This window comes from Myotis myotis, unplaced genomic scaffold, assembly GCF_014108235.1.
Source record: "Myotis myotis isolate mMyoMyo1 unplaced genomic scaffold, mMyoMyo1.p scaffold_m19_p_14, whole genome shotgun sequence".
In the NCBI taxonomy this organism is placed as follows: Eukaryota; Metazoa; Chordata; class Mammalia; order Chiroptera; family Vespertilionidae; genus Myotis; species Myotis myotis.
The window spans coordinates 11,249,259-11,270,278 of NW_023416318.1; the positions used below are offsets into that span (position 1 = coordinate 11,249,259).

General features: G+C 57.1%; 2 protein-coding genes across 6 annotated transcripts in view; both read left to right on the forward strand.

Moving 5' to 3' along the window:
* Window positions 1-10,122, forward strand: part of RAB11FIP5 (RAB11 family interacting protein 5) — a 36,291-nt gene extending 26,169 nt beyond the window's left edge. Inside the window, exons 4-6 of one of the 3 annotated variants that reach the window (XM_036334125.1) lie at window positions 1,897-3,816; window positions 7,432-7,621; window positions 7,877-10,122. In XM_036334125.1, the coding sequence (XP_036190018.1) occupies window positions 1,897-3,816; window positions 7,432-7,621; window positions 7,877-8,080 (2,314 nt within the window). In that variant the 3' untranslated portion in view covers window positions 8,081-10,122. The remainder of the gene's footprint in view (window positions 1-1,896; window positions 3,817-7,431; window positions 7,622-7,876) is intronic. The other 2 variants (XM_036334126.1, XM_036334127.1) reach the window with 2 other exon arrangements.
* A 134-nt stretch (window positions 10,123-10,256) lies between these two features.
* SFXN5 (sideroflexin 5) overlaps window positions 10,257-21,020 on the forward strand; it is a 100,103-nt gene continuing 89,339 nt past the window's right edge. For 2 of the 3 annotated variants that reach the window (XM_036334128.1, XM_036334130.1), the window contains exons 1-2: window positions 10,257-11,816; window positions 17,336-17,404. In XM_036334128.1, the coding sequence (XP_036190021.1) occupies window positions 11,715-11,816; window positions 17,336-17,404 (171 nt within the window). In that variant the 5' untranslated portion in view covers window positions 10,257-11,714. The remainder of the gene's footprint in view (window positions 11,817-17,335; window positions 17,405-21,020) is intronic. The other variant, XM_036334129.1, reaches the window with a different exon arrangement.

The window sequence follows — 21,020 nt, forward strand, 5'->3', positions numbered from 1 at the left end:
GGGAGAAGGGATGTTTGTAGAGGCTGGGACTCTAGGCCTAGGATCCTCCCGTGTTGTAATCACAGAGGCAGAGTGGTACAGGGAAGCCTCCCCCTTCATCTCTAGGTGGTAGCATGAGACTGAGAACCCGCCCCAGATGGGGACTTATTGTAGCGCAAAAATAGGGGCAGCAGAGTCTCTGGAAGCTGGATTCTTTTTTTTTTTTTTAAATATATTTTATTGATTCCTTACAGAGGAAGGGAGAGAGATAGAGAGCTAGAAACATCGATGGGAGAGAAACATCGATGGGAGAGAAACATCGATCAGCCGCCTCCTGCACATCCCCCACTGGGGATGTGCCCGCAACCCAGGCACACGCCCTTGACCGGAATCGAACCCGGGACCCCCCAGTCCGCAGGCCAACGCTCTATCCACTGAGCCAAACCGGTTTCGGCTGGATTCTTAATAGAAACCCAGGATGGGGACTGGGCTCCCAGACTTACAGACTGTTGGGAAGCCCACCTTTGCCCTAGTTGAGCCAACTCCTTCCCGTCCCCTGCCCACGGTGTTTGTGGACCGGCCGACTCTACGTCTGCCCAGCTCTGTGTGGGGCCTGCTCTGTCCGGGGCCCTGGTTCTTGGAAGAATCCTGGTAAGCACCGGACTTCTTGGCCTCTTTCCCTAATGCCCCTCTAGTCTAACCGGTAGCCCTTAGGACTTCTGCCAGCTCATGGCCTGTCCCCAGGACTTCCCCGTGGAAGGCAGCAGCTTGAGGGGAAGATGGATGTGTAGAAGTTCCCATGATGTATCCACTTGGGCAGGGATTAAGAATTGGGATCTTGGGGCTTAGAGTCGGGCCTGAGAGATGAGGCTCAGTAGGTGAGGCCACAGGAGTCTGGATCTGACTTGGGGTCAGCGACAAGGCAGCTGCAAATCGCAGTCAGACTGGGTTTGGGGTGCTGGGTCCTGACTGTCCTTTCTGGCTCTCTCTGTGTCCTGGGAGTGTCCTGGGGAAACTGAGAGCAGCTCTAGTTTCAGAGTCTTCCCTGCCCACACCCCTAAAGCCCACTGCACACTGTAGACAAGATGCACCTACAGAGGATGCCCCCTCCCAGAGAGGAGGGGACATGTGCAGGCCAGCCAATGCTCTCCAGGATTTTGGGGCATGTAGGCTCATTTCCATGGGATGGATTTTCCAGGGGAGCCAGGGATCTGTGTGGGGGGTGGGGGGAACCCAGGAGGCCCCTGGCGACTCCCAGCCAGCTGCTTTCCAGGCTGGCCTGTGGGTGCTGGGGTACAGAGCACCGTCTGCCTGATGCTGGTCCCTGTGGATGCCTGACAGCAGATGTCCTCAGCAGTGCCTTGCTGTCCTCCTTGGACAGTTATGTGCTGATACCTTGTCATGCCTGACAGCAGCCCAGCATCACCACCTGTTTCTGTGAGGGGTTGGCAAAGTCAGTCATGTCTCTGATAGTGAGGGCTTTGTCTAGCCAGATACCAGGCTGGCCTTTCTCTGGCCTCTCCCCCTCCAAGCCAGTCCTGAAGGGATGTGAGGTGCGTTCTGATTGGCTCCCAAGCATAATTCTGGTGTTGAGTGGAATCTTCAGCATGGGGTAGTGGAAAGAACACTTGGTTTAGGTTGGGGCCCTGCCTGTAAAATGGGATTATTGCTTCCCAGGGTTGGTGTGAGGCTTCAATGAACTCCACCCAGCATCTTCCTCCTTGGGTGGTGCCTAATGTAGGTTACATGTTGGGTTTTCCCTCTGTCTGCTGGCCTACACACGTGCCTGAAACCAGCCTGGGTGGCGTGTGGCACCTCGTCCAGGGGCAGCTGGGGGGCAGGGGGCATGGTATTCAGCAGGGGTGTTTCCAGTCTTGGCATTAACCAGGAGGCTCATGGTTTTGTCTCCCTCCACAGCCTGGACGTGTCTCCTCAGGTAGAACCTGACCCAGCTGCTCTTCCTCACCACCTCCCCTGCTCCCCCTGTGCTCCAGCCCCCCCCACTCCTGCTCCCACCGCTGCTCCCATGCTAAGCACTAACCTTTTTGCAGCCGCCTCCCCCGCTGCAGCTGCCGCCACCGCTGCCCCTGAAGCTACCCCACCTGGATTCTTGGGTCTCACCAACCCATTCCTCACCTCCTTGCAGAGCAACCCTTTCTTCGAGGAACTCCTAGCCGACAAAGCACTAAACTTTCCTTCACCTGCTCCCTCTCTCCCCAGGGCCTCGAGGGCCGGTCCCACCCCCCTGGCCTCCCCTGGGAAAGCCCTGCCTGAGTGGGAAGACACCTTCAACGTCTTTGCTGCCAGCAGGCTGTGTCCAGAGGCCAGGAGTGAGATCCTGGCCCCTGAAGGAGTGGGGCTGCAAGACCCAGGCCCTGGGGCCATGGCAGTGAAGGCAGCTGAGCCCCCAGGGGGCCCAGGGGGAGGAGGAAGAGGTGGGAGCAGCGAGGGGCTGGAGTCCAGGGCTCCTCTGGACTTGGGACTGGACCACCAGAGTTTGAGTGCTGCCGCCCCGGGGCCCCTGGGGTCTGTAGAGGCCGGCCTGCCCTCCACGTCAGCCTTGCTGCACCCGGGAGCCTCAGACTCAGAAGCAGACAGGGAGCCGACGGCCCCAGGAGGGGAAGCAGGGCAGAGTCCAGCAGACAGTTCATCTCTGTTTAGCTCCCCAGAAGTGATCAGCGTGTGGGAGAGGCTGCCAGGCCCGGACGACGCCCCTGAGGGCCAGCGTGAGGAGGCTTCCAGAGGCAAAAGCCAGGTTTTGCAGGAGCTCAATACGGTGGACGATTCCTGGCCTTGGGATGTGGTCACCCTTTCTCCTGCGGCTGAGATGTCCTCACCAATCACACGGGGAGAGTCTGATGAACTGCCTCCTCCCCCCATGAAGCCAGAGTCACCAAAGCCTGTGAGCCCCAAGGGGAACCAGGGGCTCTCCCAACTGGAGCTGGAGCCAGAGCCCAAACCCGAGTGGATGTTGGACAAGGAGCTGCCGCCCAGCATGCTGCCTCCCAAGCCACCTCGCCTCTTCATACCCTCAGATTTCCAGGAGGAGGAGGAGGCTGCAGGGGGGCTGAGTGGCAGGGGGGCAGAGACGGAAGGCGACGCCTTCCCAAGTGCGCTGGCTGCTGGTTCCCCGGAGGCCAAGGAGGACGGCCAGAAGCCAGGGTCCGAGTCTGACAGCTGTTCTTCCGGAACCCTGCTGGGTGAGCCAAGCCTGGAGGAGCCAGTGGAGGACGCCAGCCCTCCTGCGACTTTATCTCTGCCCACCAGCTGCCCTGAGGGTCCTGCCCCCATGCCCTCTCACTCAAAGAGCCTGGTTCTTCAGAGCCAGCAGATCTGGGGGGCTCTGGAGAGAGGACAAGGCCCTGAGGCTCCTGAGGCCCAGAGCCAGGAACCAGCAGGAGAAGGGCTTGGACCCCTGCCGGGCAGCTCCCCCCAGCCTGACTTGTGGGCTTTGGAGGAGGATGCCTTGAACCCCTTCTTGTCTCAGGAGAGCCGAGATCCCCCCAGCCTCCCCTCCACATCCCCTCCAGAGTCCAGGGAATCATCCATCCACTCTGGACCAGAAGAGCTGCCCACACCCCCGGAGCCCACCTTTCCACCGCCCCCTCTCCCGCCCTGGGCCAGCCACTGCCACGGGGGGCCCAGTTCTCCATGCTCTCCTTTGCCTGGAGCCTGGCCCCTGACCTCTTCCTCCCTGTCCCCCGGGGAGCCAGCCTCCCCCCCGGGGGGCTCCCCTGCCCCACTTGGGGAGGACCACGCTGCAGTCACCCCAGCCTCCCCGCTTGCGCTTCTGCCCTTGGAGACACGACCAGCTGAGGAACCACAGCCCAGTGACAGGTGAGCGGCCACCCGAAAGCAGTCTCCAGGAGGAAGGGTGAAGGGGGCAACTCAGCCTGCAAGGGCCTCAGCCCTCCAGGGGCTGTCCCTCCTGGGCGAGGGCTTGCTCACCCCGGCAGGACAAAGGGGGCTTTGAAGACATGGGTCTCCTGTGGTCCCGGCTCTGAAACTGCCTCCATTTTGGGACCTTGGACCAGCAGGTGCCCCCACAGGCCAGGACTCTGGGGGATGACAACGCTGATGAAATGCAGGGGGTGAGGAGTGGGTGGGGAGGTATTGCAGGTGGGCAGGGAAAGGGAGGTGAGAGCAACTCGGGGCTGGTGGGGGGAGTGTAGCTTGTCAGATGCCCCCGTCCCTCCCGTCCTCTGCGCCAGGCCCCAGGGTGAGAGGATGTGGAAGGCAGAGAGCCAGAGGACAGAGAAGGAGCTGGCACTGAGGTCAGAGAGGAAAGCGGAGACATCACTGAGGAGGAAAAGAAAAAAGGAATGCATCCCACATCTGTGACCCTCAGAAGAAAGGGTCTCTAGCCTCATCAGGTGCTTCACTGGTTTGTGGTGGTGCCTTCAGGGTGGCCCCAGGCGCTTAGGACTGTGCTGAGTTGACAGTGGTTGCCCGTGTGACTGGTCACTGGCATTGGTCTGCTTTGGAAGAATTATGAGGTGGTGTCCTCACCGGGTGGCTAACGAGGAGTGCCCAGGTCACTGTTGGTGACAGGGTGTGACTTAGCAGGGGCAGCAAAGTCTAGAGGCGTGCCAGCGCCCCAGGAGGCCTGAGGGGAGCAGCGAGGGGAGCAGAGGTGCTGCTCTGATGAGCAGGGAAGGGAGGGGCTTGGGGAGCAGGGCAGGCTCCAGCACCGGCCTCTGGGAGGCCCGTCCCCGGCTCCTGCATTCAGTCCTCCCAGTTCACTGAGCATCCAGTGTGTCAGACACTTGACAGGGATGAAAGATGCTGTCTCTGCTGTGTTGCCAGGAGTTCCAGCCCAGTGGGGAGGATGGAGGTGAAGCATGAAGGGAAGGCCCTGGGGCCATGCTGATCTGAGAAGGGGTGGGAAGCAGACCGGGCTGCCTGCCTGCGGCTGCAGTGCTAGGTGGTGCGGCCATTCCCAGAGATGTGGGGGAAGAGGCGGAACAGCTTCCCAGTGCCCTCCGCTGGCCCTGCTGTATCCCAGCAGCACTTCCAAGTGCACTCACCACTTTTTACCCGTTTTATTCTCTTCAGAGTTGGCTTCCTGTCTGTACTTTGCACGTTCCTTACATCTTGGGGAAAAAAATGGGGACATAGAGTCCATAAGAGCTTCAGGGTCCAGGGTCCCTCAGGTGCAGGGGAGCAATCAGACCCGGAGCCCAGGATGCCTGGCCCCCATTCAGGGTGTTTGCATGCCTCACTGGTATTCCTCCCTGCCCCTAGCTGTGCTGCCCATAGGTGGCAGCAGAGCTGCCTTTACGCCCCCTTCCCTAATGCAAACGCCTGGGTGGGAAGGACAGATGTTCTTTTCCCTGCTGCCTGCCCCTGCCTGGGCTCTCTGCTCTCTTCCCAGGTTGTGGGCCTCCCTGCATGTGGGTGAGCCCTTCTGCAGTGGATTTCAGGCCTTGGCCTAAGCCATTTGCTTCCTACCCTCTAATGGTTCGAATCCTCCATGAAGTAGATGTAAAGAGGTCCCCTAGGGCAGTGGTTGGCAAACTCATTAGTCAGCAGAGCCAAATATCAACAATACTTCTTCAAAACAGACTCGCCCAGGCAGAAAACTGACTTCTGCGCATGGGCCACGAAGTTTCAATTGTACTGTACGTGCACCCGCACGTGGTATTTCGTGGAAGAGCCACACTCAAGGGGCCAAAGAGCCGCATGTGGCTTGCAAGCTGCAGTTTGCCGACCACGGCTCTAAGGGTAGGTTAATTGAATTAGGGGCCTGATGCTTGCAATTTGGGTAACTGTCACAGGTACGGGTGCTGGGGGCCCAGAGAAGGGACAGCTTAGTCTGGGGGAAGCAGGAAGGTTTCCTGGAGGAAGTGGCCTTGCTCAATTTTGAAACCTGAGTAGGAGTTAGCAGGCCCACAGGCCAAGGGGCAGCGCTTCAGACAGAGGGAGAGCCTGTGTCCTGGCTGAAGTGCATGGAGGGCTGGGAGGGAAGGCCAGGCGCCCTGACCCTGGGAGGGAGGCTGAAATCATGAGCCCACAGCACAGTGGAGTGGTTGGAGGTGGGCAGGACTCTGGCAGGGGAGTTGGGGGGCGGAGAGGGGGGCTGACTTAGCAGCTGTGGCCAGAGGAGGAAGGTTTAGCGAGCCCTGGCCTGGCGAGGAAGGAGTGGTTTGAGAGGAGGTAGCAGGGCTTAATGTTTGTTAAGGCTAAAGCCAAAGCTGGGGGTTCAGAGGAGGTCCCAGGTTTCTGACTAGAGCCATGGGCGGCGGATGGTGCCACTCAGCACTGGGGAGCCCAGGAAAGGGCAGGCGTGGAGGGGAGGGTGACATGCCTGGGGTGGATCCCACGTGGATAAGCCAGCCCGAAACTGTCTGCGTGGGTCTAGAGCAGGGGTGGGCAAACTTTTTGACTCGAGGGCCACAATGGGTTCTTAAACTGGACCGGAGGGCCGGAACAAAAGCATGGATGGTGTGTTTGTGTGAACTAATATAAATTCAAAGTAAACATCATTACATAAAAGGGTACGGTCTTTTTTTTTTTTTTAGTTTTATTCATTTCAAACGGGCCGGATCCGGCCCGCGGGCCGTAGTTTGCCCATGGCTGGTCTAGAACTTGGGGCTGAGGTCTAGGCTGGAGACCGCTGTGAGGAGGTAGAGGGGAGAGAACCCCCGGCAGACTCGCATTTAAGACTGAGAAGTTGGGAAAGCAGAGAAGGGCATGGGGTGAGGGGAGGGCGGGGGAAATGGAGGAGAGCAGCCCAAAGGAAGGAGTGGTCCCAGAGTCTACGCCACAGAGCGGTCAGGAAGGAGAGAACCGGGTCTCCGCAGGAACGTTTGTGATGGGCTAGCGGGGCCCACGTCCTGTTCTCTGGGTTGAGGAGTCAGTGAAGGTAGGAACTTAGACGGAATGTGGTCTACACGCTCTGGAGAGGCTGGGTGAGGAGGAAGAGGTGGGTGACTGAGGGCGGTAGCCAGGCAAACACAAACCCGTGTAAATGCTGAGGGGAAGCAACCAAGGGAGAGACACGGGCAGCCTAGTGTCCCAGTTTGCCCAGCTCTTTCCTGGTTGGCACGGCAAGTCCCACCTCCTGGGAGTCCCCAGTCCTGAGAAAATTGGGAAACTGGGAGGGTTGGTCACACTCCTCTCCCGCAACCAGAGAAAAGTTACAATACAGAAGAGGATGGAGGGAAGATGGGAGGAGGGGGCAGCCCTGGCGAAGACTGGGTACAGGTGCAGAGAAGTCTGAGAGAGGCCTCTGCTGTCCCGGTGAAGGGGCAGGGCCATCTGAGGGAGTAAAATGGGGAGGGGCAGGTGGCAGGGTGCTGAGGAATGTTGGGCACAGCTGCCCAGAGGCCTTGCTTTGTAGGGGCAGCCACCAGAGGAAGTGGTGGGTCTCTGTCCAGCAGAACTGTGGCCCTACCTTCTCCGTGTGCTGCCCGTCCCTCCCCATAACGCATCTCCTGTCTGTCTCCGCAGTCCCCACCCCGTGAAGCCGCTCAGTGCTGCCCCTGTGGAGGGCAGCCCCGACAGGAAGCAGCCCCGCTCCAGCCTGAGCACCGCCCTGAGCAGTGGGCTGGAGAAGCTCAAGACAGTCACGTCCGGCAGCGTGCAGCCTGTGGCGCCGGCCTCCCAGGTTGGCCAGACTGTGGACACCAAAAGGCTGAAGGTGAGGCCTAGCAGCATGCCATGGGGGATCAATCAGACGTGTGGTGCTGGGGAGAGAGGAATTCAGAAACAGGGTGCTGGGCAGGGTGCAGCAAGGAGCAGGCCTGGCCTCCCGTGCCAGAGCCCGGAAGCCAGTTAGGCCGTTTCTGGCATTGGCGACAGGCAGCTCCGGGGCCGGTGTAACTGGGGTGTCGGTGGCCAGGCAGGCAGTTAGGCCTGAGGGTGCCCTGCTCACTCTCGTTCCATCTGCCCTCAGGATGCCGGTGTGCTAGACCAGTCCGCCAAGTACTACCACCTGACCCACGACGAGCTCATCGGCCTGCTCCTGCAGCGCGAGCGGGAGCTGAGCCAGCGGGACGAGCACGTGCAGGAGCTGGAGAGCTACATTGACCGGCTGCTGGTGCGGATCATGGAGACCTCGCCCACACTGCTGCAGATCCCCCCTGACCCCCCAAAGTAGCCCTCTCACCCCCACCCCCCAGGAGGGTGGGCGTGGACCCATTGCTCAAGCAGGGCTCACATCCTCCCTCCTGCTGAACTCACTCCCTGGGCAGGCACAGTCTGTCCTTGGTTGTTACCCCTGGCTCCCCCTCCCTCCTGCCTCAACTGGGGCTGCTGGAAGGAGGGCCTTTGGACTCCGATTAGAGGTGGGTCTCACCCACCTGCCTGTTTTCATACCCCTTAGCTTTGGGGGTTCCAGAAATTAGAACAAAGAATTTAACCCTCAAGACAGCAGGGGTGAGCTGCAATTTGATGTGGTATCTGGGACATACTTTATTACCCCACAGGGATGGTCAGCCATTTCTCCCACAGCTAAACGCTTTTCCTCTTCATCTTCCTCCAGCCCCTGGAGGGCTCCTGGTATTACTAGGGCTGTGGCAGGGACCAAGCTGCCGATTTGTCTGTGAGTTATGGGCAACCAGGCACCTGCTCTTCAGCCTCAAGTCGTTCTCCGAGAACAAGGAGCCTGTATGGTCTAGTGCAGCGGTCGCCAATCTTTTGGACCTCACGGACCACCAGGGGTCCGCGGACCACCTGTTGGCCACCGCTGGTCTGATGTCCTGTCTGCCATGTCCTGAGTCTGTGTGTGTCCAGCTGTTTGAGAAGCAGACGTGGTGTGGATAGAAGGAGATACTGTGCATTCTCCAGGCCACTCCCTGCCCCCCTCTTCACTGGTCCATGGGTGTCATGTGTGAAGGTGGGGAGAGCCCGGGCAGGTGTGGGCCCCTCCAGGCCTTGGGGCTTCGGGCTATTTGTTGGGGATCAAGCCTCCATCCCTGTTCTTGTTGCCTGTCCAGATGCCAAAACTCTGTGCTGCTACAGGATTTGAACTTTTGGAAACTGATTAAAACGTGCCTTTTGTGGTGGGGTCAGGGGCTTCTGGATGTAGACCCCGCCCTCTGTTTGGCGCCCCTCTCCCTCCCTGTTGAGCACAAGGGGCTGGATCTGGTAGGATGCTAGGAACGGAAATGGATGAGGGGGCAGCCCTGTTGCTGCTCTGCCTTCCCCTAGAGTTAATTTCAGTAAAGGGTCCGGCCAACCTGCTGCTGCCCCCTTTACCTACCTGCTGTCTTCTCTTACTCCCTCAACACCAATAGTGGGGGTCCCGGGGGAAAAAAAAACTACATTCTGGAAGTGGGAGGTCCACTCTGCCTATACTTAGGAAAAAGCCTTCCCATCTGTCCTCTACCTGCTGTCCCAGCCTGTCCCTTCCCCTAGCCTTGACTGGCTTGGCTGTAGTGCACTTTGAACGAAGTGTCTGCCCTTTGGCCCAGCGCTGGTTTGCTTGCAGAAAACAGCAGGCTTCCCCATGGCATCTGCAGGGGACCTTTGGTGGCTTGGGGCACCCTGCCTTAGCAAAGTTGTGGAGTGAGGAGGTGCTGAAGGAGGCAAGTTCAGACCCAATAAGGAGGTAAGGGCTCCTCGGGGATCCCTCTTTTTCTTGACCTGGCCTGTGGGGTCACTCTCTGGGATGGCTCAGAAAGCCTCAGAAGGAGATTTGCTCTATGGAGGATGTCTTCCACCAGGACAAAGCAGAGGAGCCCACATATGGGGGAAAGCCCCTTAACATTATCTACCTTAAACACTCATTGAGGAGGAGGAAAGTGTCCACAGGCACCTAGGACTTTGGTCCTGCTTTTGGGGGGTCATTGGATGTTGGATATCGAAGGTATCTCTTCTGGGGGAAGAGGGTCACTCCGCCACTGGGTATTCCTCTGGGCTCTAGTCAGTCCCAGCCCTGAGGCTGACCTTCCACTCATCTTTGTGAACTTCCAGAAAGCCCAGGCCAGGGATGTCTCTGGAAGTTTGGAGTTGAAGCCCAGGTTCTTGTTGGATGTTTCTGCTCCTGGCCATGAGTTGGAAGGGCCGCAGGTGGGGTGGGCAGGGAGCAGGCACAGTTCTGCTTTGCCGTTTGTCTTCCTAGTTGTAACTCCTGTTTATAAAGACCTTGCTCTTCATGTTTCGAGCACTTTATGAAGAATAAAAAGTTCACAGACTGCAAGTGGCTCTGTTGTGTTCCTGGTTTGATGAGCATGTGGAGCAGGCTTCCTGGGGAAGGCAGGTCATGGCCTTCTTGGGGAACACTGTCACTGCCCTGACATCAAGGCAGCGGCACAGCATTGCCCAGCGGCCCGGGCTCAGTCCTTTTCTCACTCCCAGGATACAGTTATTGAATACTTGGGGGATACAGAGGATAAAAGACTTGATTCCTATTCTCAAACCATTTAGCCTTGGAGGGAAAGGTAAGCTACAAATCCAAGGTACAAATGGTTCTTCAGGGCTAGCTGGAATGTCTCTCCAGCTTTCAGGAACGTCTGTGTCTTGTGGTTCAACTGCTGGAGGATGAACTGACAGCTATGGATCATACATTGTTAAGAAACACATGGGAAGGCATGAGGCAACCCTGCACCTCACCACAAGACAGGAGATCCAAAGTGGGGTTCCCTAGGGTCAGACTAAATATTTCTACTGTACTCTTGTGTTCATTATCCCTGCTGGTGCCTTGCTTTACCATCTGCAGCACCCCCCTCCCTAAAGTCCTTGTAGTGCTCCCTAACCCCCCTGAGCCCCACTGGCCACTCCCAGTTCTCCCTGCCTAGGAATTAGCCCCAGGAGGGATCTTCCTTGGCAAAAGGAAGTGGAGGCTGCTAAGGCTCCTAAGACCTCCTGTGCATTTAACTCAGCCAACAGCTATAGGGTGTTCCCCCAAGATGTATACACACTTTGAATATTCCAATGGGTTAAATCGGAAAAGAAACATCAACGGAGCTATCAGCTTTTAGTAGTGGGTACATTATGGGGGACACCCTGTATTTGAGTCCCTACTGTGAGCTCTCCCATGTCTGGCACCATGGACTTAGCAGTGAATCAAAAAGTCACAACGGCCCTGTGGACCTTACAGTAGGAAAGACAAGACACTCAAAACAATTATAAATGCAAGGGCTGCAAAAGAAAGGCGTTGGTTATAGTGGGTTTTGTAGAAGTAGGGACATGGATTGGGAAACACAATGTTTGCATTGAGGCCATAAAGAGAGCCAGCCTCAGGCGAAGACAGTTAATAGTTTTCTAGGTACAGAATGTTCCAGGGTGGGCGGGGAGCACACAGCATGCCCCAGGAACCGGCTATCAGGGTGGCTACAGAGCACAAGGCAGGAGGCAGGTGGGACAGAACTGCAGTATTCCGCAGTGCAACTCCCGCAGAAAGCCTTCGGAGAGTAACCCTAATCCGCCTCCAGTCCTGGCCCATCAGGTCCGGAGTCCCATGCGCTCCGGGAGTGACGCCCCCCGCAGCAACTCAAACTTCTCGGGGCAGGGGACCGGGAGGGGTCGCTCCGTGGTCCCCTTGGCGGGGACCTGAGACACGCACACTCGCAGGGTGTGCAAACTGGCAGCGGGAACCCAATCCCGGTCTGCGTGGGCGCAACTCCGCAGTCTAGGGCTTTCCAGCGTCTTGGCAAGAAAAACTACACTCCCCACAACACTCTGCGCCTCCGACTCGCTGCGGTTGCTCATGGCCAATCCGGAGAGGTAGCTGTGGCGGGGGCCGAGGAGGGACATTTTAAAAGGGCCGGGGATTGCGGGCGTCAGTGGCCATGGCGGATACAGCGACCACAGCATCGGCGGCGGCGGCAAGTGCCGCTGGCTCCTCGACCGATGCACCTCCTTTCCAGCTGGGCAAACCGCGCTTCCAGCAGGTGAGGCCCGGGCTGCGCTCGGAGGGTCGGCGGGTGGCCCTGGGCGGGTGAGCGAACTCCTCTCCCAAGTCCCCTTTAGCCCCGGGGTCTCGGACCCGCGGCCACCCCAGAGCCTGCGGCTACTGGATGGGGACCTCGGCCAAAGCCACTCCTTCCCCATTGGCCAGCGGGGTGAGCGAGGACCCCCACCTCGGCTGCCCATTGGCCGTCGGCGCCGTCGCTCTGCGGCTGCTCGCGCCCTCCTGCCTTTCCCCGCGGAGACGCTCTGTGATTGGCCGCTGCGGCCGCGGCCGGGGAGGTGGGCGCCGGGTCCGAGCTGTGCTGCAGGGTCGCCTGGGGCCAGGCAGCTGCCCGCTCGGGGTGGAAAGTTCGAGTCCGGCCTGGAGGAGAAGCTGCCTGGGCCGAGCTGCCGCCTGCCCTTTTCCCCGGTGGGGACTGGCCGCCTTTCCGAGCTTCTGGAGGCGCCCCCGCCAGCGCCAGTGCCCCGGTCACGGTCCCAGCCCTGCACCCCAAACGGGTCCGCCCGCCGTGCGCGACGGGCCCGGGCCCCGAGTCCAGGGGTCCCCTCCGGCCGGCGATTCGCTGACGTGGCGAGTCGGCCGGCCGGTGCCCTGCGGAGGATGCAGCGAGGACTGGCGGGGAGAGCTGGGTGCGGGGCAAACGCTGTGTCATCCCCGGGGCAGGAGGGTGCAGCCCCGGAAACGGGCACCGGCCTCCGCCGCTGCCCCCTCGGCGAGGGGTCTGGGCACCTGAGCCCAGCGGCTCTGAGCGCTTGGCTCTGTCCGTCCTGCTCGGACCCGTCACCGGGGTCCTATCCTTCCGGGACACCCGGTGGGGCGTCGCTAACTCGGCCACGGAGACAGGGATCGAACCCGCAGCCTGGACGGGGCCGGGGCAGAGGCTGGGAGGGGCCATTCCCACGCCGCGGGCCGCCGCCGACGCGGGAGCCCAGCCTATGCTTGGGCCCGGCTGCCTGCAACGCGGAGGAAATGAACTTTGTTAGGAAAAGGGCAAAAGCCTTGGCTGAAGTGAGGGCCTAGGGTGCGGTGGGGCGGACAGAAGGCAGTTTGCAGGAAGAAAGGAAATGTGCAAAGGTCGGTTTTCCATTTTATTATTTATTAATTATTTAGTTATTATTTATTTTGGTTGTGGTGGTGGTGGTAGATAAACTGGTTCTAGCAAGGTGGTGCACGGAGCCTCGCGGATAACTAGGGAGCTGTGTTCTAGCTTTCTGAGAAAATGTCCCCACTGTTTTAAAAAATAGGACTTTAATTGCTTTAAAAAAGAAATCAGCACGGCATGTAGGTGTCTGAGGTGAGACTGTGTTCCTGCCAGTGTAGGGTGCTACCCGGGCGAGACTGTCAGGGGTGCCGCTGCCTGAACTTGAGTGACCCCTCATTGGCTGCCTCCCTTGCCCGGCCCTAGGCATTGGTCAAGGCTCAGCCAGGCCACCTCCTCCCTTCTTCCCTGTGACATTACCCGCCAACCCCCCCACCCCCAGGGTACTGACTCCTTTCCGCCCACCTCCTTGGCCACCCCAGTGGGATCCTTATAAGTCCGCCTGCCCCACGGTCCTCTGATACTCCGATTACCGGTCTCCTTAACTCCTGTGCGCACTTTCTGAGGAAAGGGCTGATCTTTGCCCTTCGTTGTCTCCATCCTAAGCCTGAGGTGGGGGCGCTGGATAAAGATCTGTGCGATGGCTTTTCTCTGGGACTTGTTCTGGGACATTCAGCCACACAACAGACATTTCTCAAGCCCGCCAGGGGACTGAGCCCTTTGCTGTGATCGCTGCTGGAGCCATGGGGCACATTTGGATCCCCTGTTCTGGCAGCCATTGCCAGCATCTCTCTGGCAAGCCTCTGGAAGGCAGGAACAGTGTTTGCTTTTGAAGGGCTCCTCCTCCAGCACAGGAACCTGCATAAAGCACAGGGCATGTGATCCCTGCATGTTAAAGAGCTCGCCTTCCCCCCAAACCTGTTCCCCACCACACTGCTCCCAGCCCTGCAGGCGGCCCCCCCAAACCTGTTCCCCACCACACTGCTCCCAGCCCTGCAGGCGGCCCACCCACCACCCAACTGACTCCTAAGAAACCTGGGAGTCACCTCTCCAAGTTTCCTCTCCCAAACCTGCTCTTTTCTGCTCTTCAGGCCCATTTTGGGCAAGTTGGGGCCCCTGGACAGGAAACAGATAGACATACATGCTTTTTCCCATTTGTATTTCAGTCTATCCGGAAATAAGTGGGGTTTTTTGTTTGTTTGTTTGTTTGCTTTTTTTAAAAAAAACTTTCTTGTCCTTCAGAAGTCTTGCTCATCTGCTAAGATAACTGGGGTTAGGTGCGTGCTGTGGGTGTGCTGGGCTCTAAAATCAGCTGAGGTCTATGGTGGCAGAGCATGTGGGTTGCACGGGGCTCCCTCTTGGTACGGGGAGCTTGCTGGGCAGGAAAACGCACTCTGCGCTCCTGGGTGCGGAGTTTGTGTGGGCTGAGGTCGGGGTCAGTGGGGAAGTTTCTCATGCAGTTTGCCTGAAGTAAGTTCTGAAGTGAAAGTGGCTTGTAGGTAGTTATGGGCTGTAATGATTTCTATCCTACAGACTTAGTGACTGTTCCTAGGGCTGGCCCTGGGGCCGGTTGTGCTGGGGAAAGGGTCAATACCTTCTAGTCCAGTGGCTCTCCGCCCCTGCTGCACATGGCTCACCTGATGCCTGGAGCCCCCCTCAGGCCAGTAGAATTTGAATCTCTGGGTGTCCAGCTGGGTTTTGGAATACCAGGTGACTCAGTGTGCAGCTTGGTCCAGGATTAGTGAGCTGGCCCAGTCTTTCTGCCTTTGAGCCACAGGTTCAGCGAGCATTTTATTCCTAAGCACAGTGATTTAGAGGGCTGGGTACAGGAGGCTGAAGGTTCCTTCTCAGCCCATTGCCTCAGCTGCTGCTCCCAAGGCCCGCTCTCCCCCATGGCTGCGGGGGTGGAAGGCCTTGTACTGCAGGCCCCAGGCCCTGCTGAGAATTAGCTGACTCACCTTTCTTGTGCAAGGAACTGGAAGGAATCACTTAGCTGACTCATTCTTCAGGTAAAGAAAAAGGGAAGGAAAAACATCCATCGACTGATTAAGAAAAGAGGGGGGCTGAATTCTGGAGGAGGGGGGAAGCCATACATTTTAAACTATTGAGAAAATAAAAATGAATTAGGCTGAGGAAGTAGAAACCTTCTCTGCCATTCATCAGGCTGGGAGGACAGGCATCAAAACAGCTACAAAGAAACAGGGTTCCTCACAAGGACCCGCTGCATCTAAACAGTGTCCCGACAACCTCGTCTTCCACACTCACTGAGAAATCACCTCTCCGAGATCTCTGGGGTCTCTTATACGGCCACTAATCCCACTCCTGAGGGCTGTGCCCTCAGATCTAACCGCCTCCCCAAGGCCCCACCTCGCATACCGTCACCTTGACCCTTAGGATTTAATCTATGACTGTCAGGGGGAGGGCTCAAATATTCCGTCTGTAGTAAGAACCACAGTATAGTTACTACATTAAGTAATTTAATATGGGTAAAATACTTTCAGTAATCTATGACCTACATTTTTGTCAGTTGTCTCAGTAGTGTCCTTGAAAATATTCCCACCCCATTCCTGTCCAAGATTCAATCAAGAATCATATGATACATTTAGTTGTCGCTTTAGTTTCCTGTGATGTGGGCTGTCCCTCAGTCCAAGCACAGTGATTTGTCTTTATGGCATTGTCATATTTGATGAACAAGGCCAGTTGATTTGTGGACTGCCCCTCAGTTTGGGTTTGCTTGATGTTCCTTCATGATTAGATTCAGTCCTTCCAGAATCCTGTGTGAGCGATATTGTGAACTTCTCAGGCATCACATCCGGAGGCACACAGTGCCCATCCCCCCTTCCTTGGTCCTTTTAACTTGCCCCCATCATTTGGTGATGGTGGGAGGGTGGGGGTGGCCCTTCATTACTTTCTGGCGCAACAAAATGTACCAGTCTCATCTCACCAGTACCTTCCCTGCCCCAGCCCTGGAACTGGCCGCTTCCCTGAGGAACCCTGATGCGTTTTAGTGATAAACAGGGTCTGTATGTCATTCTGCCTCTTTACCATTCACTTACCATCCATCTGGCTCTACTCATTTCCCTGTCTATTAATTGGAATCATCCTCTTCATACGCATTTCACATCATAAGCATTTTTCTGTGTCATAAGCAATCTCTTTTAAATGGCGGCATAGTGTTCAGCTGCCGTCCACCTTTACGAATAGTGCCGCAGTGACGTCCTCAGCATACAGTGCACCTCTGACCAAGCCTCCGGCTGTCTGACTGTTTCCTTGGGTGACATTATGAGGCCATTTTGCCCGGACAACAGCGTGAGCAGCGTGGGCTAGGCCATTTGGGTTGTGAGAGTTAGAGAAGCCATGTTTCCGTTAGGAATGGCCCCGAAGCTTGGTCTCTGGGAAAGGCAGGAGGTGGAGAGGCTGCTCCAGGGCGGCATGCCACGCGAGCAGAGCTGGAGGCAGCGTGGGGCCTGGTGTGCGCAGGGGCCTGTGAGGTGACCCGGGGCTACGACAGGGTCTTGACAGGGAAGGGAAAGGAGCAGACGGTGGCTGCAGGGTCGGTTTCCTAGTGAGCAGGGGGTGGAGTGTGGAGGCGTCTGTTCCCTCACTGCGCAGAGCAGAGGGCGGTGCTGGGAGAGCTGTGGGGCTCCGGGGAACATCTGGGACAGGGCCTGGGAGTGTAGCGAGGCATGACCCCCCAGCATTTGCAGCTTCTCCCTTTGTCCCCTAGCTTGGCACCCTGTCTCCTCCCCTGCTTGGCTTTGCCAAGCTGGCTCTGTCCCTAGGGCAGAGGGCCCAGCACCAGGGTTGCCCGGTTTCTTTTCATTGGGCTCTAATGCCTGTGGCCTGCTTTGCACAAAGCCCTTCTTTTCCACGCACCCTGCCCTGGGGCAAGGCCGGAGGGAGTTGGCCTCTGGTCCTGGGCCTCACAGCAGCTCCAGAGCCGTGGGTGAAGGAGGCCTGGGGGCCGCACGCAGGGGGCTGAGGTGCTGGAGCTCTGCCTCTGGGGAACTTGACCTGGGAGAGGGGCCTTCCCTCACTGGAGAGGTCCTGGCAAGGCTGGGAGGCTGTGGTGGTCAGGGAAGGCTGGGAGAGGGCGGGGACCAGGTCTGACCTCCAGCCCCTGTGCTCAGTGGTGGGGGGTGGGAGCTGCCGAAAGGCTTGGAGTGGATCTCAGGGCACCGAGGGAAAAGGGAGAAAAATGGGAGGCACCTTGAAGAGAAGTTGGGACAGTCACTGAGCCGTAATGGTCTTTCTGAATTGATGTTAGAAAGCCCTCCGACTGGGAAAACTTCTCTCAGGTCACTGAGCAGTGAGGCCTCATTGGTATTCATCTCTCATGTGGGGAGTCCTGGGGACTGTGGGCCCCAACAGTGGGGGTGAGGTGGGGGGTGGGGTCCCCCAGTGGCTGGAGGATGGTCTACAGCAGCTGATCTCCTCTCCTCTCCCACCCCCTTCTCCAGACTTCCTTCTATGGCCGCTTCAGGCACTTCTTGGATATTATTGACCCTCGCACACTCTTTGTCACTGAGGTAAGTCATGGCTGTCGCTCTGGGGAGGCCCCTTGGCCTTTGCACCTTGTCACTTTAGGAGATCCGTGGGCCATCTGTGTGTGTCCCTCATACACATTGTCTCATTTCATTTGGATCTCACCATGTCCCTTCCAGGGTAGATAGATCATCACCATCATCATCACCATCATTTCAAACTTTAATAAACTTATTTCCAACTACATGAGTTACATGCTCATTATAAAAGTCCAAACAGTACAAATGTTTAAGTAGAACCAAAAAGTATCCTTTATACACCCTTCGTACCCAGTTCCCTCCTCCCCTAGGTGATAAGGTATAATTTACCTTTTCCATGTGAACCATGCTATGAATTTTGACAAACATTCAGTCATGAATCCAGCCCCACAGTAACAATGTAGAGCATTTCTATGACCCGAAAATGCCCCCTCATGCCCATTAGTGGTCCATCTCCCCTTACCCAGCCCCTGGCAACCACTTACCTGTTTTCTGTCCCTACTGTCTGGCTGTTTCCAGAATGTCATATAAATGGAATACAACAGTGTGTGCCTGGCTTCTTTTCCTTCACGTCATGCTTTTGAGTTTCACCTGTGATGTTGCGGGTATCAGCACTGCCTCCCTTCTCATTGCTGAGTAGTTCCACTGAGAGGCTGTTCCAGCCTTTGTTTGTCCATCCACGTGTTGACGAACACCGGGGCTATTATAAATAAAACCGCTGCGAGCCTTCTTTGTGTGGATGTATGCTTTCACTTCTGTGAGTGAATAACTAGGAATGGGATCGCTGGCTCGTACGGTAAGTGTATGTTTCACTTCTTAGGAGTCGGCCAGACTGTTCAGAGTGGCTGCAGGTTTCACATTCCCATCCACCATGTTCCAGTTGCTCGCCATCCTCACCAACACCTGCTCTTGTCAAATCTGAACAGATTCCATTTACTTCAGCTGTCCCAAGAAGCGTGTCTTTGTAGCCTCTGTATATGTATTTACAAATATGTGTAGGGATGCATGCACACACAAAATAGCAAAGATTTATTAAGCACTTACTGTGAGCAAGGCAGTGTTGTAAGCATTTTACATGCATCCGATCATCAGATTAATGCAAAGCAACCCATGAGGTAGATCTATTTCAGTTCCATTTTGCAGATGAGGACAAAGACAGAAGGTAAGTCTCATGGTATGAACCAGGTAAGCTTGTCTCGGAGCCCTTACTCTTAGCCAGTTTGCATTCTTGTTGAGGCAACAGTTTGGGGAGCTTTTCCCCAAGATGACTGGGCGGGCGGGCCGCAGGCCTGAGCTGCTGCGCTGGCCACACCCCTGAGCAAGTCACTGAGCCCCTTTGTGGGCTTCCTGCGTGGACAGCACTTCCCTGCACATCTCTGTGAGCACTGCCTGGATTCAGCCCCGGAGCTGATCAGCTCAGGGAGGGAAGGGCCATGGCGGAAAGGAGCACAAGGCCTGCCAGGCCCCTGGGCCTGGAACACCCCGCACTGTGGGTGGGAGCAGCCAGGGCTGTGAAACGGGGCGTTAACTGGGTATGGTTTCCACTGCACGTCAGCAGGAGAGCGGGCTCAGGTATTTTATTGCTGGTCCTACCTGCCTCTGGGCCTACTGCCTCCTAAGGACAAGGCTGCTGTGCTCTCGGCTCCGTCTGCACTCTCCTAAGGAGTTGTCGATGCGATCACACAAGAATTGGGAAGAGCACCAAACTAGAGAAACTCCTTACCTGGCCTAGGTTATGCGTCTTTCTAGAAAGTTCCAGAATGGTGCAAAACTGGATACAGTTGCCACATAAATCCCAACATAAATGCTACCCGTTGATGGAGGAGTCAGCAGAGGCCAGTGCTTAGCTCAGAAGATGGAGGTGCTAACGGTGGTCTGAGGGGTGTTGAGAGGCGGCAGAGGGGCACTGAGAAGGTTGGGAGGCGTTTCAGTGCTCCCCAGTCACCGCGAGCTGAGCCAGCCGGGGCTCTGGGGATGGGTGGGCGGCTACAGAGTGACATGCTGCCTGTGCTGGAGGCCCACCCACCGCCAGTCCCCCTCTCCTCGCTCCCAGACACTTCACTCTACTACTCTGCGCCTGTACCACACCTTTCATCTTCAGCTCTCATTTTGAAAGGTGCAGCATTCTTGTACATCACTAAACCATTTGGGTCTAAATCCCATTACTAAATATACAAATCTCCTGCTTTATTAGTAATCGAACTCACTGTCAGAGCAATTATTTACTAGCTAGAAAATAAAACCACTGCACTGTGGTTTTAGGATATTTTTCTGATTTCACATATTCCCTCCCCTCATCAAAGATATCGACTTCCCAGAATGATCTTCACTTTTCCCTAGCACTGCCTCCACCGCCCCCCCCGCCCCCCTTGCCCCCCCCCCGTCCTCCCCCCCCCCCCCCCCGGCCTCCCCAGTAGTTGGGGACTGTTTCCACGACTGCCTGCTGGTCTTTTGGAAAGTTTCTGCCCACAGGAGATGTAGGCCCTAAAAACCCTGGAAGAGCCGTGAGTGGGGTCTTCAGGCCTTGCTGGTTCTAGTCGAGGCAGGTGGCTTGGCAAGGCCACAGTGAGAAATCGGAAGCCCTGAGAGGCAAAGGGGCTCTTCCCTGAGCCCCTCCCCACGAACTGTGGCGCTGCCAGGAGGGCCAGCCGCGCCCACCCCCCCACCCCCGCACTTCTGCTGGGCTCACTGACCAGGCTCCTGTCTCCAGAACACGGCTTCTCTCCCAGGGCCCTTGGCTGGTGTCCTGGGAAGCGGAGCGTGGGGCGCGGCTGCCCAGCCGGAGGACGGAGGACGGGCCAGTTTGCCTGTGAGGGTGGGAGGGTCGTGGAGGACAGGAGGAGGTGGCCCTGGAAACCAGTTTCCCGAGGTGGACAGATCCTGGGCAGCGTGAGCCATCGGGTGACCCGGTTCTGGGGGCAGTCGCTGACTGAACAGATAGACTTGTCTTGCGAGAGTTTGCAGCCAGTTGTTTGCAGTTTTTGAACTGACCAAGCTTTCCAAAGATCCCAGCCCTCTTGTGTGTAATGAGGCGGAGGAAGTGATTTCTCTTAGGAAGAAGAAGGCTGGCTTTGTTTTCTCACTGTGGAGCCGGGCTTCAGAGGAGGCGGCTGGTCTGCGTGGCAGGGGGAGGGACTGTGCTTTGATCCTGGAGGAGAGAGGAGGGAGGAGGCAGGAAAGGGAGAGAGTGGGAAGGAGAGCAAGTAACCTGGTGAGCCAGCGCCTGGGGCTCTTTTTTAATGTTTTTAATAGTTTATTGATTTGTGAAGAGAGAGGAAGGGAGAAGTGAAAAACATCTATGTGAGAGTATAACATCGATGGCTGCCTCCTGCACGCCCCCTACCCGGGGAGCCACAATCCAGGCAAGTGCCCTGACCCTGAATCGAACCAGCGACCTCTAGGATGCCCAACCAACTGAGCCACCCTGGCCAGGGCCCTGGGGGCTCTTGTGAGGTGGGTCGTGCCTACTGTGCTTTGATAGTCGTTGACCTGACCCAGTATTGTCCCTTCCACCATCATTCCTGGAAAGCTGTCAGCAAAGTCCGCCTGGCTCATGAAATGTCTGCAAGAGTGGATCATGTGAGGGGATATTGAGGGGGTGTGGGTCTCCGTCAGGGTGCTG